The sequence below is a fragment of the Meleagris gallopavo genome, chromosome 5 (assembly GCF_000146605.3).
Source record: "Meleagris gallopavo isolate NT-WF06-2002-E0010 breed Aviagen turkey brand Nicholas breeding stock chromosome 5, Turkey_5.1, whole genome shotgun sequence".
Taxonomy (NCBI): Eukaryota; Metazoa; Chordata; class Aves; order Galliformes; family Phasianidae; genus Meleagris; species Meleagris gallopavo.
Genome location: NC_015015.2, coordinates 21,319,363 through 21,337,440, shown reverse-complemented (window position 1 = coordinate 21,337,440; position 18,078 = coordinate 21,319,363). Strand labels below are relative to the sequence as shown.

General features: G+C 38.6%; 1 protein-coding gene across 1 annotated transcript; it reads right to left on the bottom strand.

Annotated features, from left to right (window-relative positions):
• Positions 1 to 1,057: 1,057 nt before the first annotated feature.
• On the bottom strand, positions 1,058 to 18,072 carry CHP1 (calcineurin like EF-hand protein 1). Its single transcript, XM_003206450.3, has 7 exons — positions 17,924 to 18,072; positions 13,663 to 13,735; positions 7,235 to 7,315; positions 6,238 to 6,365; positions 5,427 to 5,488; positions 4,242 to 4,364; positions 1,058 to 2,994 (listed from the first exon to the last, which is right to left on the bottom strand). The coding sequence occupies exons 1-7, from the start codon at positions 17,988 to 17,990 to the stop codon at positions 2,941 to 2,943; spliced, it is 588 nt and encodes a 195-aa protein (XP_003206498.2). The 5' UTR covers positions 17,991 to 18,072; the 3' UTR covers positions 1,058 to 2,940.
• Positions 18,073 to 18,078: the final 6 nt, after the last annotated feature.

Below are 18,078 nucleotides of genomic sequence, written 5' to 3'. Positions count from 1 at the left end.
GGCTGCCTCCGCTCCCACCGCCGGATCCCGTGGCGCAGACGCATCTATTTTTATCGCCCCCGCCAGCAACTGTAATTTTACGCTTGAAGACGACCGGTGAACACATCGAGTAGTGTGAAGGAGTACTTATCCATTCACAGAGCTCCCGAGAACCACCCCCAGCTGCACTGACTCATCACGGCTACAGGCGGCCCGCTCCGCGGGAATCCCAACCGCACTCCGCTACCGGGCAGCTTCGTGCCCAAGGAAACCTTCTGCCGCCTCCACTGCTAACATCTACACGCTATTCCCAACCGCAGTTTTTCTTCCTTTTTTTTTTTCTTCAGAGATCTGCTTACATCTGTACAGATTTGTTTTGAAGGATTTTAAATTAAAACATGAAATCTTCATTCTGTACAACTTGTCTACCACCTCTCAATTCCCAACTCAAGTACATAGGCTTGCAGAACACCGAATAAGATAGACAGCCTGAGCTATGAAACTAGAGAATCGTGTTATTGTAGAGTTTATCCTTGACTAGCAAAGGGCATGGAAGCCTCAGGAAGGTTGCTATCAATATTTATCAATCAGCTCCTTCTCATGAAGGAAGATAAAAACAGCCTCTCGATAACCAATGCCCATCTCTGAAACTAGCCTATAAGTTTCAGTAAAGACAAAATTCCACAAGCTTAAGGTTGCCTTCCTATTGCTTTGCATCCCACACAGCTTCTAATTGATTTAAACAGCTAATGGCAAAGTCAGATTCTGCTTTTTTCCTTCCCCAACCCCAAGAAAAAAAAAAAAAAAGCACCAAAACACCCCACTCCCCACCCTTGTTTGGAACCATGGAGAAATGTAATGCTCCTGTTCTTACAGGAGAATCCATGTTGTAGTGTTACATGTGCTCCTGTGGAGGTCCTGTTTTGCACTACTGGTTTCTTCCGCTTTACCAGCGGAATGAAGGATTTTGGTAATACTATGAAAACAAAGTTACAAGAATTCATTTGTAAAGCATGCTAGCTATACTATTCCACTGGTACTTAGTTTTTCTAGTAACTGAGGATAACCAGTCACAATGAAGAAATATATATTTTTAATACAGTGGAAGGTTTATTTATGGATTGATAAATACAATATCCAGTCTCACTGGGACAATAAGGCACAACTGTAGGTTACAACTATACAGCCAGAAAAGGAAAGCAACACTTACTTTAAAGCAGATCACAATGCCTACAACTTCAAAAAACACTTCATTAACATTATTACAATCCTATTTTACATGACAGTCAAAACTTTTTCCTCTTACAGAGGTTTTTAATTTCTGTTCGTTTGTGGACTTGTGCTGTGCTCTGCAAAACAAAGGATAGCATTTTACTTTGCAATTCCTTAATTTAAAACAAACCAGAAATCCTTCAGAGACCTGCATGTTATTTTACAGAAGTAAATGATTCAAGGAACAAAGAAGAAAATAAAACAAACGTTTGAGGGTAGTTTGAGACTGGCAGTATTTATAGAAATATTGACAAATGACAAAGAAGCAGTTGTAACACTGATTCTTCAATAAAGAAGCTCCTAGGGCTTTTTGGTTTTACTGGAAGGTCCTCCCCAGACCATAGGCTGCTCCAGCTGAACTAGGCGAGATCATCTGCCAATCTAACCACAGAAAAGTGTGCTGCTGTTGAACCTTCAATACTTCTGACATCCTGATTTGATTGGGAGTAAATATATTATCTTTCATTTAATACAGTTAAATGAAAGGATAATTATCTTATACTTGCAGAGAGATTTATGTAGATATATATTCTGAAATATCACTAGTAGTACTCAAAATACGTATTTCCAAGCAATATTTGCATGCCCGACCTTCCATAAACACATCCAGCACAATCAACACAAACCTAAAAGACCAGGACTTCCATATTGGAAAGTGCAAATAACTACTAATGTCCAGGTCACTAGAATTAATAAGGAAAAAAAAAAATCAGTAATGTTTCATGACACTTATCGGGGGCAGTGACAAAGACAAATCCCAGTTTTTGGCATGAATAGCTTTCTTGCATTATGTATGCTGGTAAACAAGTTTACACCTTCAGAGGCAAAGCCACCTGAATGGGAAGAGGCATCTTAGAGTAAAGCAACCTGGAAAAGGTACTTCATGCTCCACTTGACTTCATGTCAAGTCTGGAAGCTACTCATAGGAAAGAAACATTCCTGCAGCAAATGCGGAAACAATTTAAGTGACTTAGTGCAGAGCTCCTATTTCCTTTGAGGACACCACTGTCCATCTCCACCACACATTCTCCTACTGTGCCTATTCTCCTACTGTGAATCAATCCCCAAAAGAAGAAAGTCTCCACACCATACCTCTGGACTGTTACTATGCATTCTCTGCTAGTTTTGCAACAATGGCATAAGAACTGTATCGTCTTTTCGTAGAAGTCAAGATTTGAAAGCAGGGAAGAAAAAAAAATATAAAGAGCCAACTAAGGAAGAAAGAGATAGTTATGATGTGAAGCCACTACTGGAAACAAAGGTGAACAATTATCTCTGCACTTAGTATTTGAGTAGATGCTCGTCTTCAAAGTGTTTCAGAAGGCATTTCTGTGGCATTTTCCTTTTTCCATTCTCAGATTCAGAGCTCAGAAGAATCAGTTTGTAGATTAAACTGCAGTACACAGGAAGGAGAAACATTTACTCATAATGCAAAAGGAGACAAGGGAAGAAGTAAAAATTAAAAATGGAAGGATTTTTTTTTTTAATGCTCCTTTCCAAGTTCCATGGCAGCTATTTCTCTTAGTTCCTGATGCACAGGGAATGTTCACATTGGTAGAACAAACCAGTGAAGGGTTGGAGATGTATTTTATATGCACCAGTAACAATGCTTTGGGGGAAGGTGGTAAGGAAATAATGAAGTTCTATTCATTGTATAGTAAGGGTAGAAAGGAATAGGTTCTCCATCCATCAGTGAAGAAATCGAATACTCATTTTCTGCTCTACATCCACCTTCTCCAAAACCTGCAATAAGATCCAGAAACAGTTATTTTAGTTAATTTACACAAGATATTTCTTTCCTGCAAGTAAAAAGGACATGGGCAGGACCATAGAGCATCTTCAATTTGGCATGACATTCTTTCATCTAGAGACCGCTGTGTTTTGTTCTGGAAAGAAACTCCAGCCATGTAAACTTGAAGAGGGATGTCAACTAAAATATAACTGATGCAGGTCACCAATAGCCCAGAAAGGGCTGAGCTATTCTCAAAAGCAGATTGTATAAGAACGCATGGTGAGGAAACAATGGACTAGAAGAAGGGACACAAGCAGTTGAACTAAAAGACCACACCATTTTAAAACTGAATTTAGAGTAATTTAAGTTCTAAGAGATTCCTGGATGTCATTTAGTTCAGCTTTCTCAGACACTGCTTAAAGCAGGGCCAGCTAGATTAAGTCACTGAAGGTCTTATCCAGTTGAGTTTTAAATTTGTCAAAGGAAGAGGGGTTCTATATCTCTAGCACTTGATCCTACTAAGAATTTCCCATATTGCGTTTTGTTTATGCTGCCTCATCTCATCTTTGTCCACATCCAGGATGTGTCTGGTTCCTGTCATCAATATCCCATCCCACTAGGTTAAAATTGTTACTTGGAGGACCACTTTTTTCTGACTACATAATGGCTCCTTACTGCTAGCTATTTCTGCAACCATCAGAAGACACAATTAACAGGACTACAGCTAGGAGTTTGTATGTTAGTATATACTTGGTTGTGTAACAGATAAAATATAAAGTGAAATTGGACCAATGCACCTATAGCAGAATTACTTTGTTGTTACTGCTAGTCAGGCTATTTGTGTAGAAAGAAGCATTTATAATAGCTATATTACAATGTTTGCTGCATTACAAATCTCTATTGCCTCATTACAAGCTGGTTTTGGGAGTATATTGCTATCTCTCATTTTTAAGCTCGTCACTATTTCCTTAAATACCTTATTCTACAGGATACATTTAGGATCAGATGCCTGAAGTAGTCTTACATGAGATGAAAATTCTGCAGTATGTTCATGCGGTAGCTTACACTAGAGAAACATATGGACTAATTACTTGCACCCTGAGAGAGTAGCCTAAAAAAAAAAATCTGTCCTAATAAGCCAAATGCAAGCAGAAGAAATACTTGAACAACTTATTTTTCCATCTGCATTTAAGTCTCAATGATCTGTCTGTTTACTGAGCAGTTGCATTTACTTGTGTCAAATATGTAATTTACCAACCTTTACAAACTCTGCAAAGGAGATGGCACAATCCCCATCTTGATCAGCTTCCTGGATTGTCCTGTCAGCAATGCTGCCAAGCTGCTCATCTGAGATGTTGACACCGACCATCATCCGTAACACCTGTAATATAAGTCCCTAGATTATTATTTTTTAATCATAAGTGATATAAAAACAAGTATTCTTAATACTATTTCTCATGCATGCTGTCTAGTTAATGACTTAGAAGAACAACTCAAAGATTTCCATGGAAATATTTCTGGACAGTTTGGGTAGTTTTATTTATTGTTACTGGTCCTTATACATGAAGGATTCCAGGAAAGAAAGCTTTCTTCTTCAGCCAGCTTTTTCACTAAGCAGCTGAAATACACAGAAGTAGTAAAAAACTTCTGAAACCAGGAAAGAATAATATTATGTTTCAATGCTTCTAATTTTTCCCACAAAATGCATGAATACTTGATTTTCATGTCTACTGTTCAAAATGCTTCCTACAGGAATTTTCTAAGTATATGCACAAGTGATAGCAGCCACTACCCCCTAACATTTAGTAAAGCATCTTCTGCACAGATTGAAAGTGGGCAGTTTCAGTCAAAAGCAAAACCTTGTCCTACATCAAGAACCGCAAATTGCCATGTCTACCTCCCAGGATTAGCAGTATGTAATTACTCCTAGCTCAAGCCCAGCTTAAATACATACAGCCACTGATGAACTTTGATTATCTTTGCTGGTCTTTGCTGCAGTTTCACAAAGTTTTATTCTAGTTAGAGAGTACAAAGACAACTAGAAGAATGACTGCATTCACCCCCAGCAATGACCCCTACGGAGTCATGTTAGAAGCACCTTAGAAAGTTGCAGAAGACAGCTCTTAAGAGACTTAGTGTATTTGTTGGATTTTTAAGCATCTTTACCAATAAGACCTTCCTTTTAGGAATCATTTTTAGTAAGACCTTATTTAGCCTAACACTGTAGTTTAAAACTAAATCTAGAATCCCTGGTTTGATCAAACAATCTGGGCTACCAAATGAGGTTAAGGCTTCATATATCTCTGGTTTAAAGCTTCAGATAACAAATAACCACAAATTCCTGCAAGAACTCCATCAAGACTGTTACCAACACCCCTCTTCATTCTAAACAGTGTGAAATGGCAGATGATGGAATCATCTAAAGTAGTCTCATGTTATTTACCTGAAGAAGCTCATCCCTGGAAATCTTGTCATCTTTATCTAGATCATATAACCGAAAAGCAACTGCAGGGACAGAAAAAGAGCACTGAATTCAAGTGCCACTGTTTTTCTTCCTGACAATTACCTATAAAACTAATAACAACTATTCACAAATCATTTTAAGATAACTCATGTAGGATTTTGACTCACCATACAATTCATGTTCAGTTCCATAAAAGCTTATTACCGCATTTTTGCTAAGAAGTGAGAAACATTAAGTACATACTTAAGTACTCAGCAAAGTTGCAGAAGCATTCTACTTGCAGAGTTTTCTTTAAAGCCCTGAACTACAGTGGATCTAAGATGCATTCAGTGCTTTAACTTCAGAGCCAGCAAATTTTACAATTGTTCAACTATACCCTAGCTGAGATTTACAACAACTTTTAAGTGCTCTGGGAAGCACTGCCTAGTGCATTCAGTAAGCACTATATTACACAGAAGACTGGAGAAAGAAATAGAAAAGCCATTTGCGTTCAAAACATGGCTTCTTAATATGATATAACCATTGCAAACCATTTTTAAACACTGTTATGAAGCATTTAGGAAAAGACATGAACTTAAGATTCAAACAATTCTAACCGAATCTCATACAAATATAGTTGATTACTGATATTCTGGACAGGTAAGATTGCAAGTTCATTTAAAAAATCAGGTTATTATGGGATATCATTCCACAGGGAAAGACTGTGTAGAAGATACTAAACCCCCTTGATCTCTTCTCAGAGAAAGAAAAGAATATGAATTGCTTCTAATAGAAGGTTCCTATTTCTTACAGTGGAGCTTGTTACTTCGGCTGTTCAGTGGTTCTGGTCCATTCTGGTCTTTGCTCTTTTCATTATCTTCTATGGGCCGGAAGTGGGCTAGTGTCCTCATGAATCCACGGAAATTCACTTGGTCCTCTCTGCACAAGCATTTTAGCCAGTCAGCTTCAGCACAGTTCATACAGGTTTATTTCAGTAAAAACAGTAAGAATGTCTCAAGTGTCCACACCATGGAAATTCTTAATTCCTATCTATCCAGGTTTAGCAACCTGTAATCAAAACCAGCTCTTTACAGCTGTAACCTGGATCATACTTCTGTGAAGAGTGATGTGTGATATACAAGGGAAAAAACCTGCAAGAAATCTTGTTACAGGCTACTCCCCTCTTTGCCTACAAGTAGTGTTTAAATTCAAGCTTTCACCCTTTGCCCTTGTCTAAGTTATCCTGCAACTACTCCCGAGTTTAGCAGTACGTCTTGCTGATCTGAATCCTGGCCTTCAGTACTGGAAATCTGACTGCCTTTTTGGATTTATGTTGCAAGTGTCATAAGCTACACCTTAAATGAGGCAAATTAAAAAAAACAGAAGTTGATCTGTTAACAAAAGGTACACTTAGAAGGCAAAAAAGCTAAGAAAAAATTGAATTAGTTAATTGCAATGCTACTTCACCTAAAGTATTGTTAGTACAAGTTTGCTTTAAGAATCGAAATCCATGCCCTTGACCTTCTTCAAAAGCAGCATAGCAAGAAGAATGGATAACAGTGACATGCAGGCAAATCTTGTCACTGAATAAAGCATACAAAACTGTCTCAAAATAGACAAGTGTCTTTTATTATGTAACGAAAGCATACAGAGGAAGCAACATACCAACATGACTATGAGAAGTTTGAGATGTTCAGTTATCACTGAATTCAAATTCTGTGCTTTAATCATCATTTCATTCCTATTAGAGCTCTTGACAAACTGTACATTTTGTGACTATTGACAAATTCAGGCCAGTTGGAACTCACCCTTCTGAAAAAAAGGCATTGATAATTCGGTCTCCCAGAGGATTGATGGCAAGCTCTGGAATCCGCTGGAAGTCTTCACGGCTAAGTGAGGCAAGAACAGAACAAGCTTGTATAAACAAGTCTGCAAGTCACAGGAGAAATAACTGCTTAAGAATTGAGATGCTAGCACTATTTGTGCTAGAAGCATCTCTAGAAATGGTGCTCACTAGTTTCCAATTTAAGGAAGGAAAACTTCTGAAATGGTTTTGAAGGAAAAGCAAACTTCTTAAATTATGTATTTTGGAGCTACATCTGCCAATGATTTCTTCAGACTAGTTCACTCCAGATGCTAGGACAATATCATGCTATGCTCCTCCAAATATACTCGCAGGTGATTTGCACAATTTAGTTTCACGGAAGAACTTCCTACATGATGAATGCTAATTTTCATATTTTATCTCCCACTAAGAAGCACTTCTATTTTAAAACAGTAAGTTCACTCCTAGCTTGTGTACTAGATGCAGCTTCACCAGTTCACTGCCAAGATTCACTGCTCTTGCCAGCCATTCTCCTTCCTCCTCATGATTGTATATATAGGCACATGCCACTATAAGCATAGCTACACTTATATTGCTACAACTTTTTTCTGAACTAGAAGACAAAAGCTATGCTGATCTAAAATAGTTCCTTCATGCCAGTATGATCATGAAAACAGGGTCCATTTTATTATTAAAACTGCCCTGGTAATTTTTCTTCCAGCCTAACAATATCTCCTTGACAGGAAACTGGGGTAATTCTGTTATGGCCAAGGCAGACACACTAAGCAACTCTTTGTAAATACCTCCAGAAAGAAAGTTTTTTGTTTTTTTTTCAATATAATAGAGCACAGCAGTTCATTGGTATAAGATGTATTTCATGGTCATCTGAGCTTTAAAGTACAATAACAGCACCTGGTTAAGGCTACAAAAACAAACAAAATCCACAAAACCAGCCCCCCCAGTCCCAGCCTCTTCTGTCCACATGCATAACTCAGTTACTGCTTGATCTCTAGAAATATTGGCTGTTCCTTTAAAGTCAAATGCAACCCTGCTATTTCTGAATTTTGAGTCAAACTTCAAACTTAGTCATTCAAAACTTGCTACTTTTAAAAACCACCCTCACAAAAATGAATCAGCAATAAGTTTGCACTAAAGAATCTGGCAGAGGAAAGCAAAGGAGAACAAACCTATTTAAGTATACCAGCCTTTTTAATAACAGCGTGATCTTAAAGACAGGAGGAAAAACGTCTGAGAAAGATCAAGCAAGATGTTCTGACTCTAAATGAACTCTAAAGTATTCCTAATACTTAGTTACACCACTGCACTGTTAGTCCCAATTATAGCACATCTGTTACAACATGGCTAAAACTGTTTGACCTTCTAATAGAATGACCTGATCATATTTTTAAACCTACATCTACTCTGACCAGGTCTGAATTATTTTTAATTGGCAAAGTCACCGTCTGCATAACACGATCAACTTGTTACCCTACCCTCCAGGACTGCTACCTTTCCAAGCTATAGCTAAAGGGCAGAGCATGCATTAATGACTCAGGTAGGAAAAGCAGTGATGTGGAAAATGTGCACCCTAGAAACAACATTTTAGCAACATAACTTCAGTGCTAGCATTTAGGATCTAAAAGAAGCAACTGCTCTCAGATTCCATTCAAGACAAAAATCAAAACACTTCAAGGTTTTCTACTTGCACATCACTATTTCTTAGTATTAAGCCTCAATTAACACTCAGCATTCCAACTTCCAGTTCCACTTTATAGCAGGAGATTAACAATTAACCGCAAATAACTCCCCAGGTTTCAAATCTATTTGTCCTGGCATTATCAGGATTGCAGTAGACCATTTTTGCTTGTTAAGAGCACATTACTGAGCGAGTGTTATAATTGAAACAGCTCTAATGGCCATAAAAGTAAATTAATGCACGATGTAAGTTATTCTCCACTTCATAAAGGAAAACTTCCTGCAGTCATTTGGGGCCAACTTCACACGGCTGAGGCTGGAACTTACAGGAAAATCAGATGCCCTCTGCTTCTTCTGTTTCAGTATCATAGCAACAGGCACTTCTAACATGGTTATTTCCAGGGCTAGGCTTCTACTAAACCCTTGCTTAAACATAACATGCAAAACAACCTTTAACTGCATGTTATTATGGAGGCCGGATGTTTTATATGTATGCCAGAGCATTCACAGGTTGCAGAAAGGAATTTCTCTATTTTAAGACTGGACTCTATTTTCCTTCCATTATTTCTGGCTGTCCACCCTTTTACTTCAAGGTAAAACAGTACATTTAACATAAAGGATGGGAAAAAAAAAGAAGGGGAAGATGTCCAGAGAGTGAAGACAATAAGAAATATTTAAAGCTTCTAGAAAAAATTTCAAAGGCTATAATTCAAAGTAAATAGCAACACGGCCAGATTTAACAGGTTACTACTGAAAAGACATTTTATTGTTCTCTTCCCCATCAGCTTTAACATTTGTCAGACTGATGGTCTAATGCACCTCATTAACAAAAAGGAAAGCTCCCCACTTTTTCTTCTCCATCCTCCCAATTATCTTTGATTAATTAGACTAATTTTTGAACAGCTTCTCTTTGCAAATACCACCACAGCTGACAAAGATGTGCTGAGAGCATGGAGAAGTGATACAGAAAGAGTGGTCACCCTTCTCTTTTAACAGCCATGTCAGCCATCTCATCAAACTTCACCCGTACACATAGTTTATAAAAGTTTAAAAACAGTTTCTTGACTGGGGAATAGTTATTTATAAACATTAGGAAAAGAATGCCAAAAATAATTAGAAGAAAAGCAACAGAAAGCAGTATTAATAAATGAATGGACAGTCAAGGGCAGAAGCATAAATTATTGTAGTAACCAATCATTCACCAATACAAATCTATATGCTGCCTGTTCTGTCAGTTTTAGACAAAAAAAGAAATCCTTCACATTTTAAGCAAAGGCAAATAATTCCATACTCAGAGTTAGTTTGTATACTGTTGTTAGTGCATGCACTATCAGTTTGAACTATTAAGAACAAGCCTAGAACTTTCTCAGTCTGAACTGATTCAACTTGCTGACAAAGGTCAGCAGATGGCCCCGATAGTTCATTACCCTTCTCTCAGCACCAAAGGCTTTCTAAAAGTTCTCCAAGAGACAGTCTTGTGAACAGCATTTTTAAGTGCAGAATTTGCATAAATAGCACAGTATATCTACTCTAACATCAGCTTTCAGAACACTTGCCTACCTTCCTTCACAACTCACCAGGCTAAACCAATTGCTGTACAGCAAAAAAAATACTTTTGAAGTGTTTAACATGTAACTTCCCAGTGCAGAAGTTCTCTATACAAGAGGCTCCTTGCCAAAATATTAAAATAGAAGGCAACAAGAACAGTTACCCTGGTTTTTACAACCTGTTTTCATTCATAAGGCACAAGTCAGTTTGTCAATTTTGTGTAAAAAACATGAAAGAAATACCATGTTTTCTCCACACTTCTAAAGAGCTGATAGCATTTCACCAGTTGCTGCAATTCTAAGCAGAAGATAAAGAGGGAGGAAAAAAACAACATTTCTTCAAAGTTATCTGATGACAGTAAGCACGGTAACTTCTTGCTTACCCAGAAGTTATTCGATCAGTACTTCAGAAGCCACGCTTTCTAAGCTTCTGACCCACTACCCCCAGCACTGTTTTTCAGGAAATACTTTTCCATTACTTAAACTTAATGACTGCTTCCACAAATTGTGAATGCCATAACAGGTTTCAAAATTTGAATGCCACTTTAAGACAGCCATGGCTGGGGTACGGCCACGCTCAGAGGCCAAGAATGCAAGTTCACAGAACAGTTTGCACACTTGAGGATTTTTCCAGATGAACCTCATTTCCTTTCCCAAATACCATGTGGTTATCAACAAAGAAAGTAAAACATCTCTTGGTATTTAACTCTGTGAAACCAACCAGGTTGCCCAAGGAGGCTGTGGATGCCTCATGCCTGGAGGCATTCAAGGCCAGGCTGGATGTGGCTCTGGGCAGCCTGGTGTGGTGGTCAGCAACCCTGCACATAGCACAGGGGTTGAAACTAGATGATTGTTGTGGTCCTTTTCAACCCAGGCTATTCTATATTTCTATGAACCACTAAGCAATATGCATCATTCATAGAATATGACTAACTATTCCTCTTACACAAATCAAATATGATCACTGTGAAGTTCATAAAACTTTAAATTCACCTACTGAAGAAAGGAACTGAGAAAATGTGCATAAATCCAGGTTCCAAGTGTGCTGGACTGCTGTGGATACAACCATCTTTAACCAGCAAAGACAAAATCCACATGCAGATTTTGAAGATTGTTAGTATTCACTTCAAGTAATTCAACTGAGACATCAGTAGTATTTTTACCTATAGATTATCAGCTAGTCTGTTTGTCACAACAGCCAGGGTTACAATTTATGATACATCAGCTTCAGTGACAGGACAGGTTTAAGAAGCTCCCGCCCATCCTGTGCTAGGACAATTGTTTCCACCCCCACACTCCATCTTGCCATCCCCTCAGCTATGCCAGTCCATCTACTTACAGTACAACCACAGTTCAAATGACAGGTTAAAACTAAATGGGAATTAAGTGTACTTTTAACTGAAACTGATCACTTAGACATGTTTACACAAGAGGACAGCACAACTTAAATGTTAGCTGAGAAGTCAGCAATTTGTGGCACCCAAAGGAATTGCATGAGTCATGGAAGTAAATGGCAGGAAGTAGTTTTATATCGACACAGGTTTATAGGTAGGTCTAGCTTTAGAGGCCATTCTACAGCCACATTTCACAAGATCAGATGATGGAAAAAACCCAGGTGATTGTTGAATCTATGTTTACTGGGTTTGGCAGCAATGGAATAGCTATGAAGAAAATTAATCCCATTCCCACCAGACCAGTACACTATGTTATGAGGTCTTTCCTCTTCCCACTCTGTCCTGCATCATCTCAAACTTCCTTTTGCAATGATTCCAGCATATGTGGCTATACAGTGATGTGAAGCAAAACCTGTCTGTAAACAGGTCAGATTCCCTTTTTGTTCATTCTTTTTGGCAAGTTTTCAGAGATGTACATTAGCTTCCAAAGATGAGCCCTGAACACCACAATCAACACAGAAAAGCAAGAGATTTCCAACTGCACTACAGCCTTATACCAGCTTACGTTGGTTGCAAAATTGCAGTTCTGGCATGCTCAATCATGAACAGCTCATCAGTTAGACATCTATAGGCATCATCAATACGACAGTAAACAGTCAAACATAATAAGAGTTCATAAATAGACCAGTAAATAAAGAGCAAAACAGTAACGTTATACAATAACCAGATAATGCTTTCCAGCAGTTTCGGTGGATCAAAGTGAAAGATATTTTGCAGATGAGATTTAAGCTTCATTTTTATTTAACTGTCTATAAGGCTTACGTGATAGGTTTCGGTAGCAAGGGGCCACTGTCAGCAGAGCATAGCAGCTGCCTCAGGTTAGGTAAGAACCAGCTCCAAGCACCTCAAAAAAGCACCTATCAAAGGCCAAATCTGAGCCAGTGTGCAACACTGTTTACAGCTGTGAGAGCATATTTAAGACCAGGGAAACAACACTGCACAACAGCTGGGAGAGAGGAGTGATAAAATATGAGAAACAAGACAAGCTTTTTTCATCACATTTTCTCTCCCAATTCAGTTGAGGAGAGGGAGTGAGAAAACAGCAAAGTACAGCAAGGCTACCAACTAGTGTGAAACCACTACAAACCGCAGCTAACCAGTTCACTGCTGTGTAGCATTGGAACATCTTGCACAATTTCGTTAGCTCTACTAGAAAGAAAGAATCAAATGAGTACTTGTTTAGTCACAGTGATTTAGTTCCAGCACTTCCATGTTATTTTTGAGCATATTAACAGACATGGTTGTTGTTAAAGACATGGGGCATCATATATAATTAGAAGTTCTCACTCTCGGCACATCTTCCTTTTGTAAAGCCAGGATAAAGATAACCTAGTGGAACAGTTCTTTTAATAAGTATCTATAAACTAGAGGCAGCTTACAGTATAAGAAGCGACAATAAAAAAATTTGGTTCCACATTCCTAAACATTTGTTATTAAATCCTCAATATCAACTCTGAGCTTTCCTATATTAATTACTACAAACCTTCAGCTCTACAGTAAGGAGAACTGTTATTTAAAGTACATTTACTCAGTCCAGCAATCACATTTTTTTCATAAAAGAAGTTTGAAATTCCATGCAGACAGTACGTATGAAGGAACCTCTTATAACAGCCTCAGTGATTCACCACATGAGAAAAACATGCACACATCCCGCAACAGCAAGGCACCATTACAGACATATCAACAGAAGGAAACAAATTAGTGTCAATACCTACCTAAGAGTGCCATTTTCTCCTTTGTCTAGGCTGGTGAAGCGACTATACAAGCGAGTGATTTGACTGTGGGAGACTGAAGAAAGAAAAAAAAAATAGAGCACATCAGTGATTCCCTGCAGGAGCACACCGCACTGCACCAAACTACACTGCCAGGATATCTGAATCACAGTTCCAGTGTTTCTTTTATTGCTGGAAATTTTCCCAACAGCCTTCACCAGTCTTCTCCATGTCATTCAAGACAATGTAGACCTTTCTTGTAGCATCTTCTTTTCTTTGTCTCTACTCCTGTTGGTTTCTTTCCTCCCATCTTCAGATGGGAAATGTATTGCTCCTCTGCCTCTAGAAAATGACTAGGCTTGGCACCTGATCACTTTTTGTTCTTTACAGGATTGTCTGAATCTAAACAGTTTATTCATTTTGTGGTTCATCTAAGCATGTTGCAGGCTTCTAGAACAGTGAGTTCAAAACTGAAAAGTCAACTTCTAAACAAGTTCAAGAGTGAGCTGGAACACAAAGCAAGTGGAAAGAAGAAAATTACTTCAGACTAAATCTGACATTTCAAGGGTACCAGACATTCAGCACCTTAGAGAGGTCCATGGTCAGAAGAACATCTATCTAGAATATTAATTCCTATAAAACTGAAAGAATGTTTGACAGAATAGGTTGGCTTTTCAGAGCCCACTCACACCAAGTTAGTCAATACACGAAATAAGACTGAATTGAGCTGTAATGTTTGCTCAGTAAAGGTGTGATTACATCCAATGTTGAACTAGCACATACTGCAATGTTTGGATTGAATTGTTTTAAAAGCCTTCACCAGCCCACATACAAAATTTATTTGGGAACAGGTTGCACAGCACTTGTCTGATCTGTAACAACTGAGGTAAAATTATTTTTATCAGGTCTGTTCTTTTCCAGCCTATTTGTTTAGGTTCAACTGCTCCCTCTTCTAGGATGACCTGCCAACAACTGTTCTTTTTCATGTCTCCTAAGCAACCTTCATTCTTCACACTGGGTTGGGCAACTTGCTCAGTTCCACATAAGGCAACTTCTCTCCCATTAAACAGGGCAGCTTGCTCAAGTTCAAGTTAAGCAACACACACAACAAGTAGATACTACTATTTTCAAGACTTCTAACATCTGCACTTTTTTCTTTCAGATACTTTACATGCAATCGTAACAATAGATTATGAAGTGAGTACCCTGGGGTTACGCCTTTGGTGAAAACTTTCAATTCCTCCATCTCTCATTTTCAAGACAGTGTACCCAACTCCATTTTTGGGACACCTCCACAACAGAATATGATGAGTTGGCACATACTGACAGGAGACAAAGTGTTTGTTGATATCATACTGGACAAACAGCATATCATAGCAACATGACAAAGGAACATGATTCAGATCCAGCACTGCACTCTTCCCTAATTTCTTATTTGACTCTCATCCCTCATGAAAGCTGCAGCATTGGGCACTCTTCAAAGCTTCCTCAGGCAAAAGAATTCCCTGCTGACCAAAAGAAAACCAGAGCAAGGTTTGCAACTTACAACCGCTTCTTATAAACAAAAACTAAGACTTAAAGCTTCCTAAAATATGACTATCTATAATACTCATTAAGGCCCTTCTAGAAGTTTAAATCAAGTCAAGACAGTAGCTGTATCTTCTATTTTAATTTTGCTAAAATAATTAGAACATTTTTATTAATTAGATATGCTGAAACATGACCAAAACACTAGCACAAGATTATATAAATATATGATATTTATCTATTTCCGGATATATCTCAAAAATGTGATATATTCAGAGGAAAAAAATAATCAAATCTGGAAAAGCATTGCAGATTCAAGGTTTATTATTTTTAAAGCATCTTTAACAATGACACTACCTTTATTCTATGATATATGAAAGTGTATTTCCTAAGCATATAAATAACTGCAAGAAAATCCATCACCTCTTACCACTGAAATAATTCTCCTAAATTCTCATATAAATGCTAGTTTATTATTAATCCTTAGGTGAACAGCTTCAAAGCATGGGAACAAAGTATGAACCAAAGGCTTTGAACACTGTTACATTCCAATGGCTTTCCAAAGAGCTTGCAAGAATGCTGACAAGCAACATCTTGGACATCCTATCTGTTTCTTTTAATAGTGATTACTGAAATAGCAAAGTACTTTTCTCTCAGACCGGAGATTATCTGCCAGCAAGCAGAAGTCTTAATGGACACATTAGTCCCCAGTTCCTGCAAGCAGTGCCTTTGCAGATGTTTCTAAACTTACTGTGCTTATGTTATCCATCAGGACATAAAGAAGTACGTAGTACAGAACTTCCCTCTGAATTTAAAATTTCATTCGAGAGATTTTAAGTGTCATTGTATGGCTTGTGAAAGATCGTGCTTCGAGTTCCCACAAAGATATATTTTTAGTCTGTCCAACTAAGAAGCATTAACACGTAGCTTATTACTAATATTAGTAGTATCAGCTATTCAGTTTTGTGCTATATAAAATTGAATCACAAGGATTGCTGAATTCATTCCAATAAGTTAAATGTTAGGTTTGCTCTTTTGTACTTACTTTGGATGAACTAGAACAGGCATTTTTCTCAAAGAAGTCAAAACAGAATCATTCAGAGAACTTACCGCATCAGTCCATCAGTGGCATGTAATACTGCCAAATTGTTTATTTCAAGAAGTCCCTTTCTCAAACTCTTTAACAAGTGAAGTATCATTAGCATCAAGTTTCTAGCAAGTGATCAGATAGCCTATTCAGGAAGAATACTAAAGTAGTATTACTGCAAACTTTGTTCCGGGTAACTTCAGAGTCCTGTATTTCTCCTATCTTGTACCTCGCGTAAGTATAGGTTCACCTGCGTGAAGCATGGAATAGTTCTACAGCTTGGTGGAATTTTCCATCTATCTACAGCAGAAGAAAAGGCAGAGGAAAATACATTCCTAGACTCCATTTTTTTCAAACTGAAGGAGGGAAAGAAAAAAAAGAAAAAAAAGAATTTGATAAAGTTCAAGAGGCACTTCGAGAGCTCACAAGCAAGCATGAGTCAGAGAATATCAGTAATACTTGATTAACTAAACTGCATTTTACAACAGATAAAACTGAGTAATAAAACCAGAAAAATTAAGTAAATTCAAGCAATAGATCTTAAACTTTCTGATCACAAACATTAACATGGGTGCTTAAGTAAAGCATTTAGAGGGTAACTAGAGCTTGATGGGTTTATTGCTCAGAAGGTCATGCCTATACAGCCATCTCAATTTAATTAGCCATTCAAGAAATAAAACTGTAAGAATTAAACTGAATCAATAATAAATCAAGTAAACTTTTCCTTTTCTCAAACTTCCTGGAAGAGCATTCCAGATTTACAGTGTTTTTTTAAGAGCATATTAAACAGTAAGGCCACCTCCACACTATGGATTTTTGTGGTTAAAAAAAGAATATGAATGCAGACTTTTACATTCCCACTTGTTTATCATAACCCTCCTGTACAAAGTTCACTTGACATAGGGAAAGGATCACGGAAAGTATGTTAACTCACTCAGCTGTCCACTACATTGGTCAATACTAAGACAACATTTCAGTAGAAAAGAAAGCAAAGTATTTTTACAGAGCAAGGAAAAACCAGCAAGCATAAACAGAGCAAAAACACTCTAAGAGACACTGATTTTCCAAAGAAAACAGGAATAAAAACAAAGAGCAGAGCAATAGCATGATACCGTGGCCTCTCTGCTGATTAGATGGAAAGCAGCACTGAATTCACCATCATCCCTCACCCTGAGGGTGGGGAGGCAGTGCGGAAGCAATGGGTGCCCCATGGCTGGAAGGCCCGGAGGCAGTGGGGACAGCCCTACACACGGCACAGGGTTAAGGGATAGTTACAGCAACACTCTCCTAATTGTTGGCTAACACAGGAATTTATTTTTTTCGTTACTGTCGCTCAACACAAGACTTCCACAAGTTACACTAGCTCCCCTACACCTTCAATAGCCTCAGCTGTAGCGACACGACAACTAATGCTTGGGGGAAAAAAAAAGTACTACACAACGAGAGAGCAAAGGCCACCGGCCGCAGTGAAGCAGGCGGCGTTCCCGCTCCCGCAGCTCTCAGCGGCCTCTGCAGGCACTTCCCAGCCCGCCCAGCCGGCAGCACCGCGGCCTTCCCGTCCCCATCCTACGAGGCGTGCGAGGAGCCCGGCACCGCCGGCCCAGACACATCCCAGTGGAGGACAACCACCGCCCACCGCTCCACACTCACAGCCCGTCTCCTTCTTGATCTCCTCGATCTCCTCATCTCGGAGCAGCGTAGACGCCCGGGAACCCATAGCTACAACCAAACGGCAGCAACGAGACGTCAGCTCCCCTCAGCCCGAACCCGACGCAGCGCTCAGCGGCGCTGAGGAGTCAGGCGGC

Bases quoted from the DNA above. Each gene is read 5' to 3' on its own strand.
- CHP1 (XM_003206450.3), bottom strand. From the start codon at position 17,990: ATGGGTTCCCGGGCGTCTACGCTGCTCCGAGATGAGGAGATCGAGGAG. The intron at 13,736-17,923 runs GTGAGTGTGGAG...TTCTTTCTTCAG, and splicing joins GATCAAGAAGGAGACGGGCT to TCTCCCACAGTCAAATCACT. The intron at 5,489-6,237 runs GTAAGAAATAGG...CTGTCCCTGCAG, and splicing joins CCGAAGTAACAAGCTCCACT to TTGCTTTTCGGTTATATGAT.